This window comes from Erithacus rubecula, assembly GCF_903797595.1.
Source record: "Erithacus rubecula genome assembly, chromosome: 3".
Classification (NCBI taxonomy): domain Eukaryota; kingdom Metazoa; phylum Chordata; class Aves; order Passeriformes; family Muscicapidae; genus Erithacus; species Erithacus rubecula.
The window spans coordinates 504620-523275 of record NC_136689.1 but is presented as its reverse complement, the minus strand read 5'-3'; the positions used below and the strand labels follow the sequence as shown (position 1 = coordinate 523275).

Genomic DNA, 18656 nt, shown 5'->3' with positions numbered 1-18656 from the left:
GTGGAAGGTTCAGATTTTTGGGAATTCTCAGTGGAAGGTTCAGATTTTTGGGAATTCTCAGTGGAAGGTTCAGATTTTTGGGAATTCTCAGTGGAAGGTTCAGATTTCTGGGAATTCTCAGTGGAAGGTTCAGATTTTTGGGAGTTCTCAGTGGAAGGTTCAGATTTCTGGGAGTTCTCAGTGGAAGGTTCAGATTTCTGGGAATTCTCAGTGGAAGGTTCAGATTTCTGGGAATTCTCAGTGGAAGGTTCAGATTTTTGGGAATTCTCAGTGGAAGGTTCAGATTTCTGGGAATTCTCAGTGGAAGGTTCAGATTTCTGGGAATTCTCAGTGGAAGGTTCAGATTTTTGGGAATTCTCAGTGGAAGGTTCAGATTTCTGGGAATTCTCAGTGGAAGGTTCAGATTTCTGGGAATTCTCAGTGGAAGGTTCAGATTTCTGGGAGTTCTCAGTGGAAGGTTCAGATTTCTGGGAGTTCTCAGTGGAAGGTTCAGATTTCTGGGAGTTCTCAGTGGAAGGTTCAGATTTCTGGGAATTCTCACCCTTGTGGGTGAGATTGACTTGGGAAAACTCATTTTCACATTGAGCATCTTCTGCCAGAAGCTCAAATGATTCTTTGCCTTTTCTGGGTGACTGCACAGTGAATCCTCTCAGAAATGTAAAAGTTAATGGTTCAGGATATGTCAGTATTTATTTTATACTGTCCAGATACTTCACTGAAACAATTCTCAGGGAAAAAAAATGGCTTGTTAAGGAGTAATAATTTATTAGGCTGTGACTTGGAGGGTTTTACAGGATTAATATGTTGGTTTTTCAGGAAATAAAGCAAAGCCTTCAGTAGCTGCTGAATTGTTTTAAGACTTTTCTTGAGGAAGTTTGAAAATAGCTGAAATTTAGAATTATGTCTTTGATATAATCTGGAAGTTCTTCCTTTTTTAAGTGCCTTCTCTAGCCAGTAATGATTTCAGTAATAAATCACAGCAGAGCTGCTCTCCTGCCTTCAGGATTTGGGATGCATTTCCCTCTTTTCCCCTTTTGATGCTTTTCCATGGCTCCTGTTGGATCTCCTGAGATGATCCCTGTGCCTTCAATGTCTGTGATATCCCAGGGAAATTCCCTTTTCTGATGTAGATAATCTTGATACCAGATAAAAACCATTTTTAGTAGTTGTCCCATCCCCATGTATTGATCCATCACCACAATAACCAGGATGGCAAAAAATTAAATGGCAAAAAATTCCTAAAAAACCCCTCTAAAAAGTCCTAAAATTGCTCACTGGACATTCAAAATCTACACTAAAACACCCTAAATTGGTCCCAAATCCGGGGAAATTCTAGGGATTTCTGAGGTGAGAAAAAGTTGGGAAACACAAGGAAAAAAATATGGGGAAAATTGCATTTAAAATAGCCCAAAATCTGCCCTCAAATGCACTAAAAATGGCCTAAAAATTTCTAATATCTGCACAAAGGAAATGAAAATTATCCCAAAACCCAGTGAGATTCCAGGGATTCCCAGGGGGAAAAACAGAAAAAAATTGGCAAACACAGGGGAAAAAATTCTGTGGGAAATCCAACTCTAAATGGCCAGAAAAACCCGCTGAAAATAGCATTGGGAGTCCTAAAATCTGCACAAATACACCCAAAAATGACCCCAAACCCAGAGATTCCTGGGAGGGAAATCTGGAAAAAGGTTGGGAAAAAAATCCAGGGGGAAAATCTGACTTAAAATCTGACTTAAAATGACCAAAAAAAAAAAAAAAAACCCAACCAAAATGGCAGTAAAAATTTAAAAATGGCCCTAGCAGTGCTGCTTTCCACGAGCAGTCTCACACACACTTATATATATTTTTAAATTTACATTTATATTTATAAGTGATTTATATATGTTTAGATTTATTTATATTTACATTGATGTTTACTTTTATATTTCTTTTTATTTTTGTTTTTATATATATTTGATTTATATATATTTATTTATGTGTGATTTATATATTTATATATAACTATATATTATATTAAATTTATTTTAGTTTATTAATTATATATCTATTTATATTTGCATTTATGTGATTTATATATATTTATATCTTTCTCTCTGTGATTTATGTACATTTACCTGTGCTATTTCTATGTGGTTTATATATATTTCTATTTCTGTTTTTCTGTGTCATTTGTGTGCATTTACCTGTGATCTGTTTCTCTGTGTGATTTGTGTGCACTCACCTGTGCTTTGTGCTGTCTGTGTTTCTGTGTGTGTTTGTCTGTTTCTGTGTGTGCTCTGTGTTTGTGTGTTTCTGTGTGTGCTGTCTGTGTTTCTCTGTGTGTTTCTGTGTGTGCTCTGTGTTTGTGTGTTTCTGTGTGTGCTCTGTGTTTGTGTGTTTCTGTGTGTGCTGTCTGTGTTTCTGTGTTTCTGTGTGTGTTTCTGTGTTTCTGTGTGTGCTGTGTTTCTGTGTTTCTGTGTGTGTTTCTGTGTGTGTTTCTGTGTTTCTGTGTGTGCTGTGTTTCTGTGTTTCTGTGTGTGTTTCTGTGTGTGTTTCTGTGTGTGCTGTGTTTCTGTGTTTCTGTGTGTGTTTCTGTGTGTGTTTCTGTGTTTCTGTGTGTGCTGTGTTTCTGTGTTTCTGTGTGTGTTTCTGTGTGTGTTTCTGTGTGTGTTTCTGTGTTTCTGTGTGTGCTGTGTTTCTGTGTTTCTGTGTGTGTTTCTGTGTGTGTTTCTGTGTGTGTTTCTGTGTTTCTGTGTGTGCTGTGTTTCTGTGTTTCTGTGTGTGTTTCTGTGTGTGCTCTGTGTTTGTGTGTTTCTGTGTTTCTGTGTGTGCTCTGTGTTTGTATGTTTCTGTGTGTTTCTGTGTGTGCTGTGTTTGTGTGTTTCTGTGTGTGTTTCTGTGTGTGCTCTGTGTTTGTGTGTTTCTCTGTGTGTTTCTGTGTTTCTGTGTGTGTTTCTGTGTGTGTTTCTGTGTTTCTGTGTGTGCTGTGTTTGTGTGTTTCTGTGTGTGTTTCTGTGTGTGCTCTGTGTTTGTGTTTCTGTGTGTGCTGTCTGTGTTTCTGTGTGTTCTGTGTGTGTGTGTGCTCTGTGTTGTCTGTGTTTGTCTGTGTCTGTGTGTTCTCTGTCTGTCTGTATGTCTGTCTCTGTCTGTGTTCTCTGTGTGTACTCTGTGTGTCTCTGTCTGTCTGTCTGTTCTCTGTCTGTCTGTCTGTTCTCTCTCTGTCTGTATGTCTGTGTTTCTGTGTCTGTGTTTCTGTATGTTCTCTGTCTGTGTCTGTGTGTGTCTGTGCCCGTGTCTGTGTCTGTGTTCTCTGTGTGTACTCTGTGTGTCTCTGTCTGTCTGTTTGTTCTCTGTCTGTATGTCTGTGTCTCTGTGTCTGTGTTTCTGTATGTTCTCTGTATGTCTGTGTCTCTGTGCCCGTGTCTGTGTCTGTGTGTCTGTCTGTGTCTGTGTGTCTCTGTGCCCGTGTCTGTGTCTGTGTGTCTCTGTGTTCTCTGTCTGTCTGTGTCTCTGTGTCTGTGTTTCTTTGTGTTCTCTGTCTGTCTGTCTGTGTCTGTGTGTCTCTGTGCCCGTGTCTGTGTGTCTCTGTGTTCTCTGTCTGTCTGTGTCTGTGTGTCTCTGTGTTCTCTGTATGTCTGTGTCTGTGTGTCTCTGTGTTCTCTGTCTGTCTGTCTGTGTGCCTGCAGGCTCTGGAGATGTACAAGGATGACTGGAACAAGGTGTCGGAGCACGTGGGCAGCCGCACGCAGGACGAGTGCATCCTGCACTTCCTGCGCCTGCCCATCGAGGATCCCTACCTGGAGAACTCGGAGGCGTCCCTGGGCCCCCTGGCCTACCAGCCCGTGCCCTTCAGCCAGTCTGGCAACCCCGTCATGAGCACCGTGGCCTTCCTGGCCTCCGTGGTGGATCCGCGCGTGGCCTCGGCCGCCGCCAAGGCCGCGCTGGGTACGGCCCCGGAGCCTGCCGCTGTCACCTGTGTCACTGTCACCTGTGTGTGACTGACCCGTGTGTGCCTGTGTCACCTGTGTCACTAACCCCTGTGTGTCACTGACCCCTGTGTGTCACTGTCACCCGTGTGTGCCTCTGTCACTGTCACCTGTGTGTGTCACTGTCACCCCTGTGTGTGCCTCTGTCACTGTCACCTGTGTCACTGTCACCTGTGTGTGACTGACCCGTGTGTGCCTGTGTCACCTGTGTCACTAACCCCTGTGTGTCACTGACCCCTGTGTGTCACTAACCCCTGTGTGTCACTGACCCCTGTGTGTCACTGTCACCCGTGTGTGCCTGTGTCACCTGTGTCACTGACCCCTGTGTGTCACTGTCACCTGTGTGTGACTGACCCGTATGTGCCTGTGTCACCCGTGTGTGCCTCTGTCACTGTCACCTGTGTGTGTCACTGTCACCCCTGTGTGTGCCTCTGTCACTGTCACCTGTGTCACTGTCACCTGTGTGTGACTGACCCGTGTGTGCCTGTGTCACCTGTGTCACTGTCACCTGTGTGTGTCACTGTCACCTGTGTGTGACTCACCCGTGTGTGCCTCTGTCACTGTCACCTGTGTCACTGTTACCTGTGTGTGTCACTGTCACCTGTGTGTGACTGACCCCTGTGTAACTGATTCCTGTGTCCCCCATCCCCTTGTGTCCCTGACCCCTGTGCTGCTCACCCCTGTGTCCTGGACTCCTGTGTGTCCCTTGTCTCTCATCCTGTGTCCCTCATCCCCTTGTGTCCCCGACCCCCGTGTCCCTGACCCCTGTGTGTCCCTGCCCCCCGTGTCCCTCCCCCAGCCAGAGGGGTCCAGGCTCCTCAGATGGCAGCTGTGGGTGCAGGTGATGTGGCTCAGCTCTGCTCTTGCAGCTTTGTGTTCTGTTGGAGCACTGGAGGCCAGAACCTCTCAGTGCTGTGCTTTCCTGAGATCCCATTTGCAGGTGAGCCTGCCTGGCTGCTCTCCAGTTCCTCCATCCCCAGCACTCTGTGAAGCTGCAGGGCCCCAAAGGCCACTGAGTGCTGGCAGTGGCTGCTGTTGCCTTCTGCCCTCACTGCTCCTGCTCTGTTCCTCTGCCCCTGTCCCACTGCAGCTCTGGGTAAATTCAGAGGGGATCTTGCAGTTTTCCTCTTTTACCTGTGTGAAATTACTTGCCAGAGACCCTAGAATTCCCAGGCCTTAAAGGTCCTGTTCCACCTCCTGCAATGGGCAGGGACATCCTGCACCAGAAGGTTCAAGTCCTGAGTGGACATGGGATAAAACATCTTTCAATTTTTTCCTTGTTTTTCCACATGAAACACAATTTTATGTAATTGGGAAGAGACTTTTTTTCTACCACACATGAAAGACAAAATCAGGCACCTCGTGTGGCAGGAAGGAGCTCGGGTATTTGAGAGTTCCCCTGTCCCAGGCTTTACCTGCACACAGGCAGAGGAAATGGGGTTTGGTTTGCTGCAGGAGGCCCAGAGTGGCTCATGGTGTGTGTGTGTGTGTCCCACAGAGGAGTTCTCCAGGGTCAGGGAGGAGGTGCCCCTGGAGCTGGTGGAAGCCCACGTGAAGAAGGTGCAGGAGGCAGCCAGAGCCTCGGGGAAGGTGGATCCAACCTTTGGGCTGGAGAGCAGCTGCATTGCAGGCACAGGACCTGAGGAGCCTGACAGGATGGGTGAGTGCTGGGGAGAGCCTGGGGCATTCCCTGTGGGTCTGACAGGATGGGTGAGTGCTGGGGAGAGCCTGGGGCATTCCCTGTGGGTCTGACAGGATGGGTGAGTGCTGGGGAGAGCCTGGGGCATTCCCTGTGGGTCTGACAGGATGGGTGAGTGCTGGGGAGAGCCTGGGGCATTCCCTGTGGGTCTGACAGGATGGGTGAGTGCTGGGGGAGAGAGCCTGGGGCATTCCCTGTGGGTCTGACAGGATGGGTGAGTGCTGGGGGAGAGAGCCTGGGGCATTCCCTGTGGGTCTGACAGGATGGGTGAGTGCTGGGGGAATGCCATGGGGCATCTGACAAACCCTGCATTCTCCTCCAGCAGGAGGTGGCAGCTGTGGGCAGGGGGAAGGGGATGGGTCATTCTGCAGGATTGACTTGGACACTGAGCTAGGGCATTTAGGAATGCCTTGAGTTTTAGGAGCTTGTTTTCCTGCTCTCACTATGTGGAAATGCTGTTGCATGGGATGCACAGAGTGGCTTCACCAGAAATTGCAGAGCAGGATATAGAATTAGGGTGTTAAAGCAGACTGAGGGGTTTGGGCAGTGGGGTTTGGGGTGAACCTGGCACTCTGGGTGTGCTGCTCACTGTGGAGGCAGCAGGACAGGGATTTCTGATGGAGTGCTGGACTGGCACATGATAAGCCTGTCCTGGCCCTGCTTGGGCTGGAATGGTGCTGGGCATTACCTGTGAGTGTTAACAAGCTCTGGTTTAATTTCTGCTGTGTTCAGCAAATACTGTGCTGTGAAGTCTCTTCTCTGAAACCCTGCCTGGTGCAAATTGGTTCCTCATTGCTCTGGATGTCAAAGCAGCTCCCTGGCAGGTGGAGCCCTGTGTGCCCCTCTCTGTGTGCCCTGCCCAGCAGGAGGAGCAGACACAGTTTTCTCCATCCCCACAGCTTTCTCAGACCTTGCTCATTTGCTTGCAGCTCTGCCATCTTGTCACTGTTATTTTCCTCTCAGCCCTGTTGGCTCCTGCTTTGTTGAGCTTATCACAAATGACTGTAGTGACTTTAGTGGCTGGACATGAAAAGGCACGTCTGGCTCTGGCTGAAGCTGAGCAGGATGAGATGGAGCTTGACTGGGGGGCTGGATTTGGGATGTGCTGCTGCATTGCACAGCTGACCTGCTGTCACCCCAGCCAGGGACACCAGCAAGGTGCCAGACTGTGGGATGGCATCACAGGGGACTGGCTTTGGTGCTCTTCAGTTGTCAGCTGCTACCCATGGAGGGCTGCTATTTATAGCACTTAATGTCCATTGCAAAACTACCCAGTGAATTAGATTGCAAAATGCCATTTAAATCAGCAAGATAGTTCTTAATTAGAAAAGAAGCAAACAAACCACTCAGCCCTTCTGTCACATATCTCAGTTGTGCACTCAGTGGGACTGACTTGCCATGAGGCAGCTCAGGACTTTGGGATGGGGTGTGCTGGGAAGGGAAGAGAAACATCTGGAATATCTGCTGTTCCCTGTTCCTCAGAGCTGCAGCAGGCACTGGAGCTCTGCTGGAAGGACAAGGCTGGGGGGTTCATTTACAAGTCAGCTATAAGCCAAATCTCCATCTGGGGCTGAGTTTAATTTCAGAGTTGTTTTAAAATAAGGTCAGATCAAGTTAAACTTTTATTCCAGACTTTGTTCCCCTTTCCCATATTCTCCTGGTACATGTTCACTGTGGATTGTTAGGGACTTCTCAGGATCATTTCAGCTGGAAAAACCCTCCAAGGTCACAGTCCCAGCTGTGCCTGATCCCCACCTTGTCCCAACCCAGAGCTCTGAGTGCCACCTCCAGGGATGGGCACTGCAAACCTCCCTGGGCAGCCCCTGGCAGTATCTAACAACCCTTTCCATGAAGGAATTCCTGCTGATGTCCAGCCTGAGCCTCCCCTGGCACATCCTGAGCTGTTCCTCCTGTCCCTGTACCACGTTTGCTGCTTGGAGTTCTCCCCACTGCCAGGTTGCAGCTGGCCCTCTCTCTGGCAGGATTTGGGCCAGGCTGGACATGGGGGCTCAGAGGAGCCTGGCAGGGGTGGCAGGGGGGTCTGAGGGCAGCCCCCAGGGCAGAGTCAGTGGTGAGGGGTGGGCAGCCCAGCCCAGCCCAGCCCTGCCCAGCGTTAATGCGATTACACGGGGCTGTGGCTAATGGAATAAATTAGGACAGGAGCAGATGGTTCTCCCTGGGGGAGCTGCTCAGCCAGTGAACTGGGTCACTCAGCAATCTGTGGTGCCTCCCAGCCCCAGAGCTGGGCACAGGGACCTGGGTGTCCCTGCAGAGACTGTGCCATGGGCTGGGCTGGGCTCTGACACAGGGTTTGTGCCTCACAGCAGCTGTGCAGGGATGGAAACATCTGCCTGGGCTTCCAGGTGGGAATGGGCTCACTGGCTGCTCTAGTGTCAGAATCAAAGGATGGAGGGGACCTCAGGGATCACCCAGTGCCAGCTCTGCCATGGCAGGGACACCTCCCACAGTCCCAGGTGAGCCCCATCCAGCCTGGCCTTGGGCACTGCCAGGGATCCAGGGGCAGCCTGGATTCTCTGGGAATCCATCCCAGTCCCTGCCCAGCCTCACAGGGAACAATTCCTTCCCAATATCCAATCTAACTCTGCCCTTTTTCTCTTCACAGCCGTTCCTTGTGTCCTGTCCCTCCATCCATTCTCTAATGCAATCACAGGGTGCTGGTTTTATATTTAAATGCAGCTATGGACAAATCAACAACATCTGCTTAAGGTTCCATACTTAAGTTCATTAGTAGTTATATTTAAAAAGATCTCCATAATAATTTTAAAACTATTTAACATCAGTGAATTATAGTCAATATGGAATATGAAAAGCGAAAATTACTGGAACAGATTGGAGAAGCTTAAGTTAATACCCAAGAATTTCCTAAGTCTTCATTGTTAGGTTTTCTAAAAGCTGGTGATAATTCCTTTTAAGTTGATAAAATGTGGCTTCAGTGGAGTCAGGAGGAGACTGGAGTGGTTCAGGTGCTGTGGTGGGTGTGGTGGGCTCTGTCTCTGTTCCTGCTTTCATAGAATTACAGCAAGCTTTGGGTTGGAAGGACCCCAAAGCCACCCAGTGCCACCCCTGCCATGGCAGGGACACCTCCCACTGTCCCAGGAGCTCCAAACCCCAATGCCCAGCCTGGCCTGGCACATTCCAGGGATCCAGGGGCAGCCACAGCTGCTCTGAGGTTTTAAAACAGTTCCCACCATAAATGTAAGAGCTTCCTGAGTCCTGCCCCAGTGCAGGCTGAGGAGCAGCCACTGGAGCTGCTGTGCCAGTGAAATGGCCTGAGGGGAGCAGAGATCCAGCTCCTCAGGCTGGGACTGAGCTCCAGAGCAGGGGAGTATCCAGCACAGCTGTGGTGGTTAATAATTCCTGGGAAGTGTCTGTTGGTGTCATTGCAGAGGTGGTTAATGGCCCTGATTTCTCCAGGCAGCCTCTGGAGGGGCTGTGCTGGAGTTACTGAGCATTTCAGCTTTTACACAACCAGTGTTTCCACTGACACCACTCCTGGGGCTGGAGCTGCTGTGCCAGGGCTGGGGGAGTTCTGCTTTGATTTCCTGAGCCCTGGCCTGTGCAGGGCTCAGTGCAGGGTCACACTGACCATTCTGGGATGGCTTTGAGTCATTCCCAGACACACACAAGGAGGGCACACACACACTGCTATTTCAGGCAGGGAGATTTCTCTCCTGCTTTCCAGGTGATGGAAGCATTCCCAGACTGGGGGGTTCAGCCCATCAGTCTGTCCCAGTTCCCCCAGCAGCTCCCCCAGTTCCCCCCTGGAGCCCCCAGGCTGTGTGGGGCAGGAGCAGAGGCAGCTCTGGTGGCTGTGCAGCCCTGATTCACTGTGGGGAATGCAAATGCTTTGAAGGGAAGGGTTAAATGATTTAAATGTGAAGGGTTTAGATAGCAGCAGCATTTTCATATCCAGGGTGTTTCCACAGCTAGTGTGTGATCCTCTCAGTTAAATATTGATATTCCAGCCTGGCTGTGGCAGGTGCTGTCACCTGCCAGTGGCAGGAGGAGTCTGGGCTGTCTGCAGGGCATCCTCAGTGTGTGCTGAGCCACAGCCAGGCAGGTGACTCTGCTTTTGTTTGCAGAGCTTTGTTTGTTCTCTCACCACAGCAGAGCTTCCTGACCTGCTGCTTCTGCATCTCTTTGGTAACAGGGAATTCTTACAGGAGATGGTTCTCAGGTTTCCTTGTTGACACAAAGTCCATTTCAGGTCTCTGTGAAGTCACTGGGCTCAAAGTTCATGTATTAGAAAAAAGGGCTCAGTGTTCTGTGCAAAACAGAGCAAAATTCCATGGAAACAGAGCAGCTGCTGGTTCAGGTGGAAGGGGAGGCTTGGACAGGTGATGGTTCCTCATCTCCCAGTGTTTTTTTCCTCTTGAGAGGTGTCCTGTGGTGGCTCACAAGCATCTGCCCCTTCCTCAGCTGAGAAATGTCCTTTGATTGAGGGAGCAGGGGCAGGGCAGGAGGGAGCAGCCTCAGGCTGGGCAGGGCAGGGCAGGGTGGGCAGCAGCAGGAGTTCCCCATGGAAAGGTGCTCAGGGGGTGGTTTGGAGTGTCCCAGGAGTTCCTGCAGGTGGCACTTGGGGCTCTGGGCTGGGGACAAGGTGGGGATCAGGCACAGGGCAGCTCAGTGGTCTCAGAGGTCTCATTCCAGCTTTAATGAGTCTGGGATTGGCATCCTTGATTGCCACCTCCTGCAAGGTGCAACCCCAAACCTGCTGAGGAGAGTTCAGGAGCAGCTTTGGTGCAGTAAGGGGATTTCAGGGGCTCTCTCCTTCCAGTCAAGGCTTCCCCATTTGTCCCAGGGACACAGATCTCCAGCTGATCAATTCCTCTGGGATGGATTTTCATTAGGCTCATTATCCCACAGGGAGATCAGTCCAGTTGTGTTTGTGTCTGTGCCAGGGCCCAGAGGCAATTCTGTCAGGGCTGTGCAGAAGGTCAGGCATGCTCTGGGCTTTGTGTCATCCTTGCATTTTGCAATTAGGGATTAAGTTTTACCAGATTCTACTATATTGAGGTGCTTCCTGAGGAATTCCTCATGGAAAGGGTGTTAAATATTAAAGGAAGGTGGAACCATGTCCCTGATGTTCCTGGGACATCAGAGGTGTCCCAGGAATGTCTGGAGGTGGCACTCAGAGCTCTGGGCTGGTGACAGGGTGGGGATCTGGCACAGCTTGACCTCCATAGTCCTGAAAGTCTTTTCCAGCCTTAATGACTCTGGCATCCTTTGAGCAGCCTGTGATGGAGAAACAAAAACCTGATTCCACCCAGGCAAACCCATTCCCCCACTCTGACAGTGGATAATGGGACCTGTTGGATGGAGAAACAAAAACCTGATTCCACCCAGGCAAACCCATTTCCCCCACTCTGACAGTGGATAATGGGACCTGTTGGATGGAGAAACAAAAACCTGATTCCACCCAGGCAAACCCATTCCCCCACTCTGACAGTGGATAATGGGACCTGGTGTCCCTTGCACGTGTGTTGTCCCACCCTGGGGCCTGGTGGCCTGGGAGCTGCAGCCACCACACTGTCACTGCACATCAGGGCTCTGCAGCTGATGCAGGAAAACACTTTTCAAAACCCATTGACTCCAACCTGTCTGAAGCTGTCAGCCTAATGTTAACCTAACATTTATTGCAGCAGCCAGCACCAGAGAAGCCAGGTTAAATCAGGGTGTTTGCAGTAATCTTGGTGTCACACATGGGAGCAGCTGGGACAGTGGAAGTGTCCCTGCCATGGCAGGGGTGGCCCTGGGGTGATCTTGATGATCCTCCCCACCCAAGAATGTAAATTCAGGTATTTCTGTGCAGTATTTTTTTGGTTTGAGTTCCCTCAACCTGGGCTCACTCAGTGTTCTGCACTTTGTCTCCCCTTTTTTTTCCTTCAAGGATTGAATCCAGCTTTCTTTGTAAATCCTTCCCTTTCCTGGGAGGAGTGACACTTTCAAGCCCAGTTTGGAACTCTGCTTCTAGGCTGGAAAGAGCTGTCTGACAAAATCTAATAGAGATTCTCCCTGTGACATTATTGGGTCACTAAATCCTGACTCTGAGATAAAACCTGTGAGGAAGAACATCCCCAGTCTCCCTAAACTGAATTATGGTGGCAGATAGTTCAGATAAGTGGGTTTATCATCTTAAAATAGGCCCAGAGGAAAGCTATTACCCTTCAGTCAGATATTTTAGTTGGTTTTTCTTATATATGAAAGGGGCTTGTGTAAAAATTTCTCTACAGAACTGTTGCTGTTGAAGAAGAACACTTGGTACCTTGTTTTTCTTCAGTGTAGCACACAGGAATTAGCAGGAAAATGAGGATTACTGAAAATGAGCCCCCAGCAGCAGCTGATGTCTTCAGAAGCTTAGAGATGGATCAGGACTTGTCACCAGCAGTTCTGCATCCCCCCAGTCCAGGATCCCATAAGCTCCTTTAATGCCTCTCTACATTAAATTGTGAAATCCTGGGCCAGGACCACAAGGTTCTGCTTCCTCCTGTCCCTCCTTGCAGAGCTGTGGATAAATTGGGATTTCTTGAACTTCTGAACAATCCCAGAAGATATCAGGGATTCTGGGGCATTATCCAGGCACCTCCATGGTGTTTCCAGGGCTGGTTGTTCCCCCTGATCTCCAGAGCCAGCAACATCACAGGAACATTGCAGATCAATGTTTTACAGAGCAATAAATGGATTGCCAAGGGCTGTGTCAGGATGCACTCCTGCCTCCATCCAGCACCTGCAGCAGTGGCTCCTCCATCATTTTCTGTATTATTTCTTCTTCTGGCCTCAGGTGGTCTCACCTTAGCACCAGCTGGGCTTTTCCTGGTCTGTCTGGGGCAGGAGGGAGAGGGAAGTGCCCCAGGCTGGGCAGGGCTTGGCCCCACTGCAGGGACCAGCAGAGCTCAGTTAAACCCAAAACAGAGAGTGGGGAGTGGCTGTGGGGGCAATTCTGAAACCTTCCCTCTTTGTTTGTCAGATGGAGCTGAGGAGGAGAAGATGGAGACAGAGGCAGAGGGGCAGCCAGCAGAGAAGGTGAGTGGGGGCTGCTGCTCTGGCCCTTCAGCCCTGAATTCAGGCTTGGCTGCCTGCTGACAGCTGTGGCAGCTGGTGCCCCTCATTTTGGTGGCCCCTCATTTTAGTGGCCCCATATTTTGGTGTCCCCTCATTTTGGTGCCCCTCATTTTGGTGGCCCCCTCATTTTGGTGGCCCCCTCATTTTGGTGGCCCCTCATTTTGGTGCCCCCTCATTTTGGTGGCCCCATATTTTAGTGGCTGTTCTTTTCTGCCTTCACTCAGTCAGGATTGAAGCACAGAGACAGATTGTCATGTTCAGACTCAGTTGTTTATTGATTCTTATTTTTATTACAGTAAGTTCTGCAGCACTTCCAGGTAACAAGCCAAAAGTGAGAAAATATTGGTGAATCCAGCCAGTTCCAAGGTCTTTTAAAGCCAATTAACTGTCCAATTAGAAACTGATATCTGTATTATTTATGCTTTTGGCCCAGTGACCAAACACCTGTGACCCACACTGTGGGATTTTCTATCCAAACAAAACTACCTGAAATTAAGAAGGAAGAAGAGCCAATTCCCCAGAACCTCCATCTTGTCCCATGTTACTGTATTCTAAACCCCAAATTCTAAACCCTCAAACTGTAGTGAGTGTTTCAGATGTGAACTGGGATTAAACTGGTAACCTGAAATTCCAGGATAGCAGTTTAATTACTGCTAAATTATTCTTATCTTTTAATTATTGCTATTTAATTTGTTTATACATTAATATAATGTTGTTTAATATGTATTTTAATAAGATTAATATTTTAATTATATATGTACATTTAATTTTTAAATTACTATTTATGAATCAGAAGCGTAGCAGGAATTGAATAATAAATAAATGGGGGTGTTTTTTTCTGGAGTCTGCAGGAACAGGAGATATTTCTGTTGCCTCCTTCACCAGATGAGGAGTTCAGGGTAACCTGGGGCTACTCAGTGGGGTTATTTCCCACTCTGCCTCCCTGATAAACAGGGACATGGGCTTGGAAATCTGCATATTCCCAGGCATTCCATGATTCTGTGATCTTAGCTGAGTAGGTTTTGTACCCACAGAGTAACCCTGGTCTGGCTCACTGCACTTGTCCAGTTTAGCATTTGCTTTTATTCACATTTTGGGTTGGTTTGTCAGATTTGGCCGAAGCAACAGCCACCCTTTGAAATGTCACCTCTTCCACTGTGGAATGAAAAACCAGAGTTAACATGAGCATCTTCTGTCCCTGCCACTGTCCACCCCCTGCCCCTCAGGTGGAGAGCAAGGCTGAGAGTGAGACTGAGGAGGGGGAGAAGGTGCCCGAGGGGGAGAGCGAGCGGAGCGCGGAGAAGGAGCCGGAGGGGGAAGGGGCTGCAGAGCCCAGGGCAGGTAAGAGCTGCTCCCAGAGGGCAGGGACAGCCCCAGGCACAGCAGGGAACCCCCCCTGCCCCTCAGGAGCCACCCCAACCTCCCTGCAGAGCCCAGGCTCCACATCCCCCCCTGGGCATAGGGAGCTGCAGCCCCATAGAGTGGGGGATGCCCATATTCCCTCTGATCCCTTTGGGTGCAGACAAGTGGAACTGCTGGAGGTGTTTAGGGTTTGGAGCAGCCTGGGGCATGGGGAGGGTCCCTGCCTTGGCAGGGGGGCACTGGGTGGGATTTGAGGTCCCTTCCAGCCCAGTCCAGTCTGGGATTCTCTGCTCACTGCTCCCCTTGGGAGTTCCTGTTTCAGCTCAGTTTCTCTGGGAAGTGATGCCAAGCCTGGATTTTGGCAGGCTGAGGAGTAAAAACATCTTCATAAAACCTTATCTTTTTGACATTTCCTCTGTGCCTCATAAAACCATGGAACAGTTTGGGTTGGAAGGGGCTGTAAGGATCACCCAGTGCCACCCCTGCCATGGCAGGGACAATTCCACTGTCCCAGGAGCTCCAAACCCTGTCCAGCCTGGCTTGGGCACTGCCAGGGATGGAAATGGATAATTTGCTTTTTTCCTGCAGCTTAGATTCAGGTTTTTAGGGTGGGTGGAATAGGGAGCATTTGGATTTGCTGGAGTTGATTTGGAAACGCTGAAGGGGGAGCTGATGGCAAGGATGGGAATGAAAAACATTTAAAGATTGAAAGTTTCCCCATTTGTTGGATCAGACCCTCTCAATCTGGGGCTCCCCTGTCAGCATGTGGATGGGGAGCAGTGCTGGAGCTGAGCATCAGTTAATTAGTGCCTAATTAGCCTGGTGCCCTCCCATGCTGGGGATGTGTGACAGGCTGGGCTGGGGGTGTCTTGCAGAGGAAAAGGAGGCAGAGGAGAACAAGGAGAACGTGGATGGCAGCAAGGACAAGGAGGCTGAGGCTGGCAAGAAGAAAGTGGAGCATGAGATCTCAGAGGGAAACGTGGCCACAGCTGCAGCTGCTGCCTTGGCCTCTGCTGCCACCAAGGCCAAGGTTGGTGCTGTCCCACTGTTGTGGTTTTTGGGGGTTTTTATAGGTTTGGGACTAAATTAGCAAGACAGTAATTTTTTTTTTTTATTTAGATGTTTATTGGTTTTTATTTATATTACAGTTTCATAAAGCATGAGTTTTGCAGCACCTCAAGCTAAAAAAATTTTAAATGGAGCTCTGTTTCTTTCTCTACATGGGTTTTTAAGGGTAAACTGTTCAATTATGAAATGTTACTTAATTTTTTTTACTTTTAACTCCATAACCAACCACCTGTGGCTCATAATGCAGAATTTTTTTTATCTAGTTACACAATATGACTCAAAACCATGAAGAAGGTGAAGAAGGACTACCCTTTGCCTTAAAACCTCTATTTTGCTTTAAATATATATTACTGTATTCCAAAACCTTCAACTCTGACTTTTCCTGCATGTGATGTAAGTTTTCCTGCACACTTGTATTGATGATCCCAGTTTGTGCTTTGGTGTTTTGTCAGAGCAGAATTCAGAGTTGGTGTCTCCCCTTGGGCTCCTGGCTGTGTGTGGTCTCTAATGAGCTGTGTTGAATCAGCTTTTCTTTACCCTGTCACTGCTAATTGCACCTTGTCTTTGCTTTTCCTTCTTGCAGGAGCCACACTGCTTTCTTTGCTTTTAGAGTGTCTTTATCAAATCTGCTTTCTCTTTAAAATTTTCTCTGGATTCAAGTTTTAATTTGGGTTTTTTTTTTATTCAGTTCCCCATTCCATGTCCACCTGTTCTAGAAACCAAGAGCAAGGCATGGGTGGTGTTTATTCCTGGTGGATTTCCTTGTCCATGCAAATCCCAGCTTGCAGCCAAAGCTGAGTTTCAGCATTTTGGTGAAGTGCAGAGTCCAGGGGGGTTCCCAGTGCATCCCTTTGGACCTGAGGGTGACTCTCACCTCATCAGACTCACAGATATCCTCACCAGGCTGGAAAATCCTGTATTTGTATGAGGAACCACGAGATTCCATCTGTTTTATGGCACCCATAAGGATGAGCTGCTCCCCTTCCTCTGGAGAAAACCTTGGAGGGAGCAGGGCCCTGCCTGGGGCACTTCATTATGGCAATAATTAATAATGTTCTGGAAGAGCTTCAGCTCTCCATTACAGAGAATAATGCATTGTAATTAGGAGGTTGACACTTCAGAGTAGAATTCAGGTTCAACAGGGATTTCTCTTCCCACTCACTTAAAAATCCAGACAACATTAGAGCTTTGGGTGGTCTGTGTCTTGTCTGAGGGGGTAATTAAACTCTTCATCATAAACTCCAGGCCTGCTCATGTGAAAAGCTGTTTTCCCTAGGATTTTATACCACAGCAATATTGCAGTTGGATTCTGAGGGAAGACAGGAGTTAAAGACAAGTGATTGAAATGGGGGCTTTGTTTGTTTGGGGTTCTTTTCCTTGTTTGTGGTTTGTTGTTTTTTTTTTTTTTTTTCTGTTGGCTTCCAGAAGTGGAGTTGTGCTGTTTGAGAAATGGTGAACATGAATGTTCAGGGTGACACTCTGTTTCATACAGACCAACAATTTAAATGAGTTTTTGCAGGTTCTGGTTTCTGAGCAAACAGCATTAAAATTTAAGTGCCTTCTGCTCATTTTCCTCTCCATGGACACCCAGTGTGAGCTGGTTTTTCCTTTCTGTGCAAGAATATCCCTGATGGATCTCTGCTCCAGCTGGGGCTGAGCTGCAGAACTCCTGCTCTGGATCCAACAATTCCCCCTGCCAGGAGAGCTGGAGAGGGATGGGGATGGAGGGACAGACACAGGGAATGGCTCCACTGCCAGAGGAATGGGATGGATGGGATATTGGGAATTGGGAATTCCCAGAGCAGCTGTGGCTGCCCCTGGATCCCTGGAATGTCCAAGGCCAGGCTGGACACTGGGTTTGGATCACCTGGGACAGGGGAAGGGTCCCTGCCATGACAGGGCTGGCACTGGGTGGGATTTAAGATCCCTCCCAAACCATTAATGCATCCCATGATTCTTTTTTACAGAACCATTTAGGTTGGAAAAGCCCTTGGGGATCACTTGCTCATTCATGGCTGAGGCTGGTGCAGTGCTGGGTTTATCAGGCTTTTCAAATCACCACTGCATTTGTGATTCTGTGGTTTGTGAATTCCTGATTTCCCTCAGCTGCAGCTCTAGGGATTTGTCCTTTGCCCACAGAAAGCCTTGGGCAATGCCAGGCTGAGGAACAGCTTCTTTGAGTCTCTCTAGGAAAAATTTCAGGGATAATTTCCTTTCCAAGGTGTATTTTGAGACTCTGCTTTCCCTAGTCATGTGCTTTAATTAGCTGTTCATCCCATTTCATGATTAAAATTGCACATGTGAAACAGAGTGAAACATTCTGTATCACCAGGTGATTCCTTCACTCTGAATTTTCATACAAATGAGTTTCTTTTGCTAAACAGTGTCCTTGACATGAAGTTTCCTGTTCTGACAGCTTTGTTTCTTTATTTTGTGTGCAGTTTGGGTCAGGTTTGGAGCAGCAGCTGGAGTTTCACAGGGCTGTGGTGTTGGATGAGCTGGGGGTCCCTGTGCTTCTCTCAGACTTGGTTTGAAATTCACTTTAGAGAGTCAGGAGTGCATTTACCCCCATTTGCTGAGCCCCCCTTCAGTGCTGGGGGTCAGGGAGGTGAACTTGTCAAATGGCCCCATATCACATGGCTTTGAGAAATTCTGGTTATATTCTGTGTTCCAGGGAGGGTTTAGTGCTGCTTCCCCCAGCTCTGAGCCAGTTTGGGGCCCAGCTCCCTCAGCAGGGGTCTGTGTGCAGCTGGAGCTGGATGAGCTCCAGCTGCTCCTTTTTTCCTTTTTCCCCCTCACCTTTCCCTGCTGCCCCAGCCCTGGGATGTGCCAGGACACTGTGGATGCAGAGCCCCCCAGGCAGGGCATGGTGGGTGCATCCTCAGGCTCTTCTCTTCCTGAGCAGCAGGATTTTAACAAAAATGAGGAAAGGCATCATGACCACACTTGTCACACTCTGAGGGTGTGAAACACTTCCATGGCTGGCTCATGTATCAAATATAAATACACAGATCTCTGCTGTTATTTCTGTGCGTGCATAAATGGGGTGAAGTTAATCTTTATAAAGAATCAATTTGCCTTCTGCTTGAGAAAAATCTATTTTAATGAAGGCATGGCAGTGCCATCTCCCTGGTTTGGGGTCATTCTGGGTCACAGCTCCCTCTGTGGCTCCTGCTGGGAGCTTTTTGGGTGACCCTCAGCTGACTCCCCTGCACAGACCCTTCTCCCTCATTTGCATTCCCACTGGAAGTGCTGGGAGGGCTCCAAGGCAGAGCTCTGAGCATCCTCCACACCTCTTGTATTAAACCTTCACACTTATTTACTGGATTAAAACCTTCATAATCTTCCAAGGGCCTCTGGTTCTTCATATATGACAATCTAATTGCCTGTTTTGTGTCCAGAAGTGGAGCTGGATGATTCCCTCCCTCCAAGCCCCTTGCAGTGCCCAGTGTCACAGAACAATCCCTGTGTTCCATCCC

At 48.6% G+C, this 18656-nt stretch overlaps 1 protein-coding gene across 1 annotated transcript in view; it reads left to right on the top strand.

Annotated features, from left to right (window-relative positions):
- SMARCC1 (SWI/SNF related BAF chromatin remodeling complex subunit C1) overlaps positions 1-18656 on the top strand; it is a 66521-nt gene that overhangs the window by 33626 nt on the left and 14239 nt on the right. Inside the window, 5 exon segments of the mRNA XM_079301198.1 lie at positions 3666-3924; positions 5464-5625; positions 12653-12708; positions 13974-14088; positions 14985-15139. Of these exon segments, the coding sequence (XP_079157324.1) occupies positions 3666-3924; positions 5464-5625; positions 12653-12708; positions 13974-14088; positions 14985-15139 (747 nt within the window).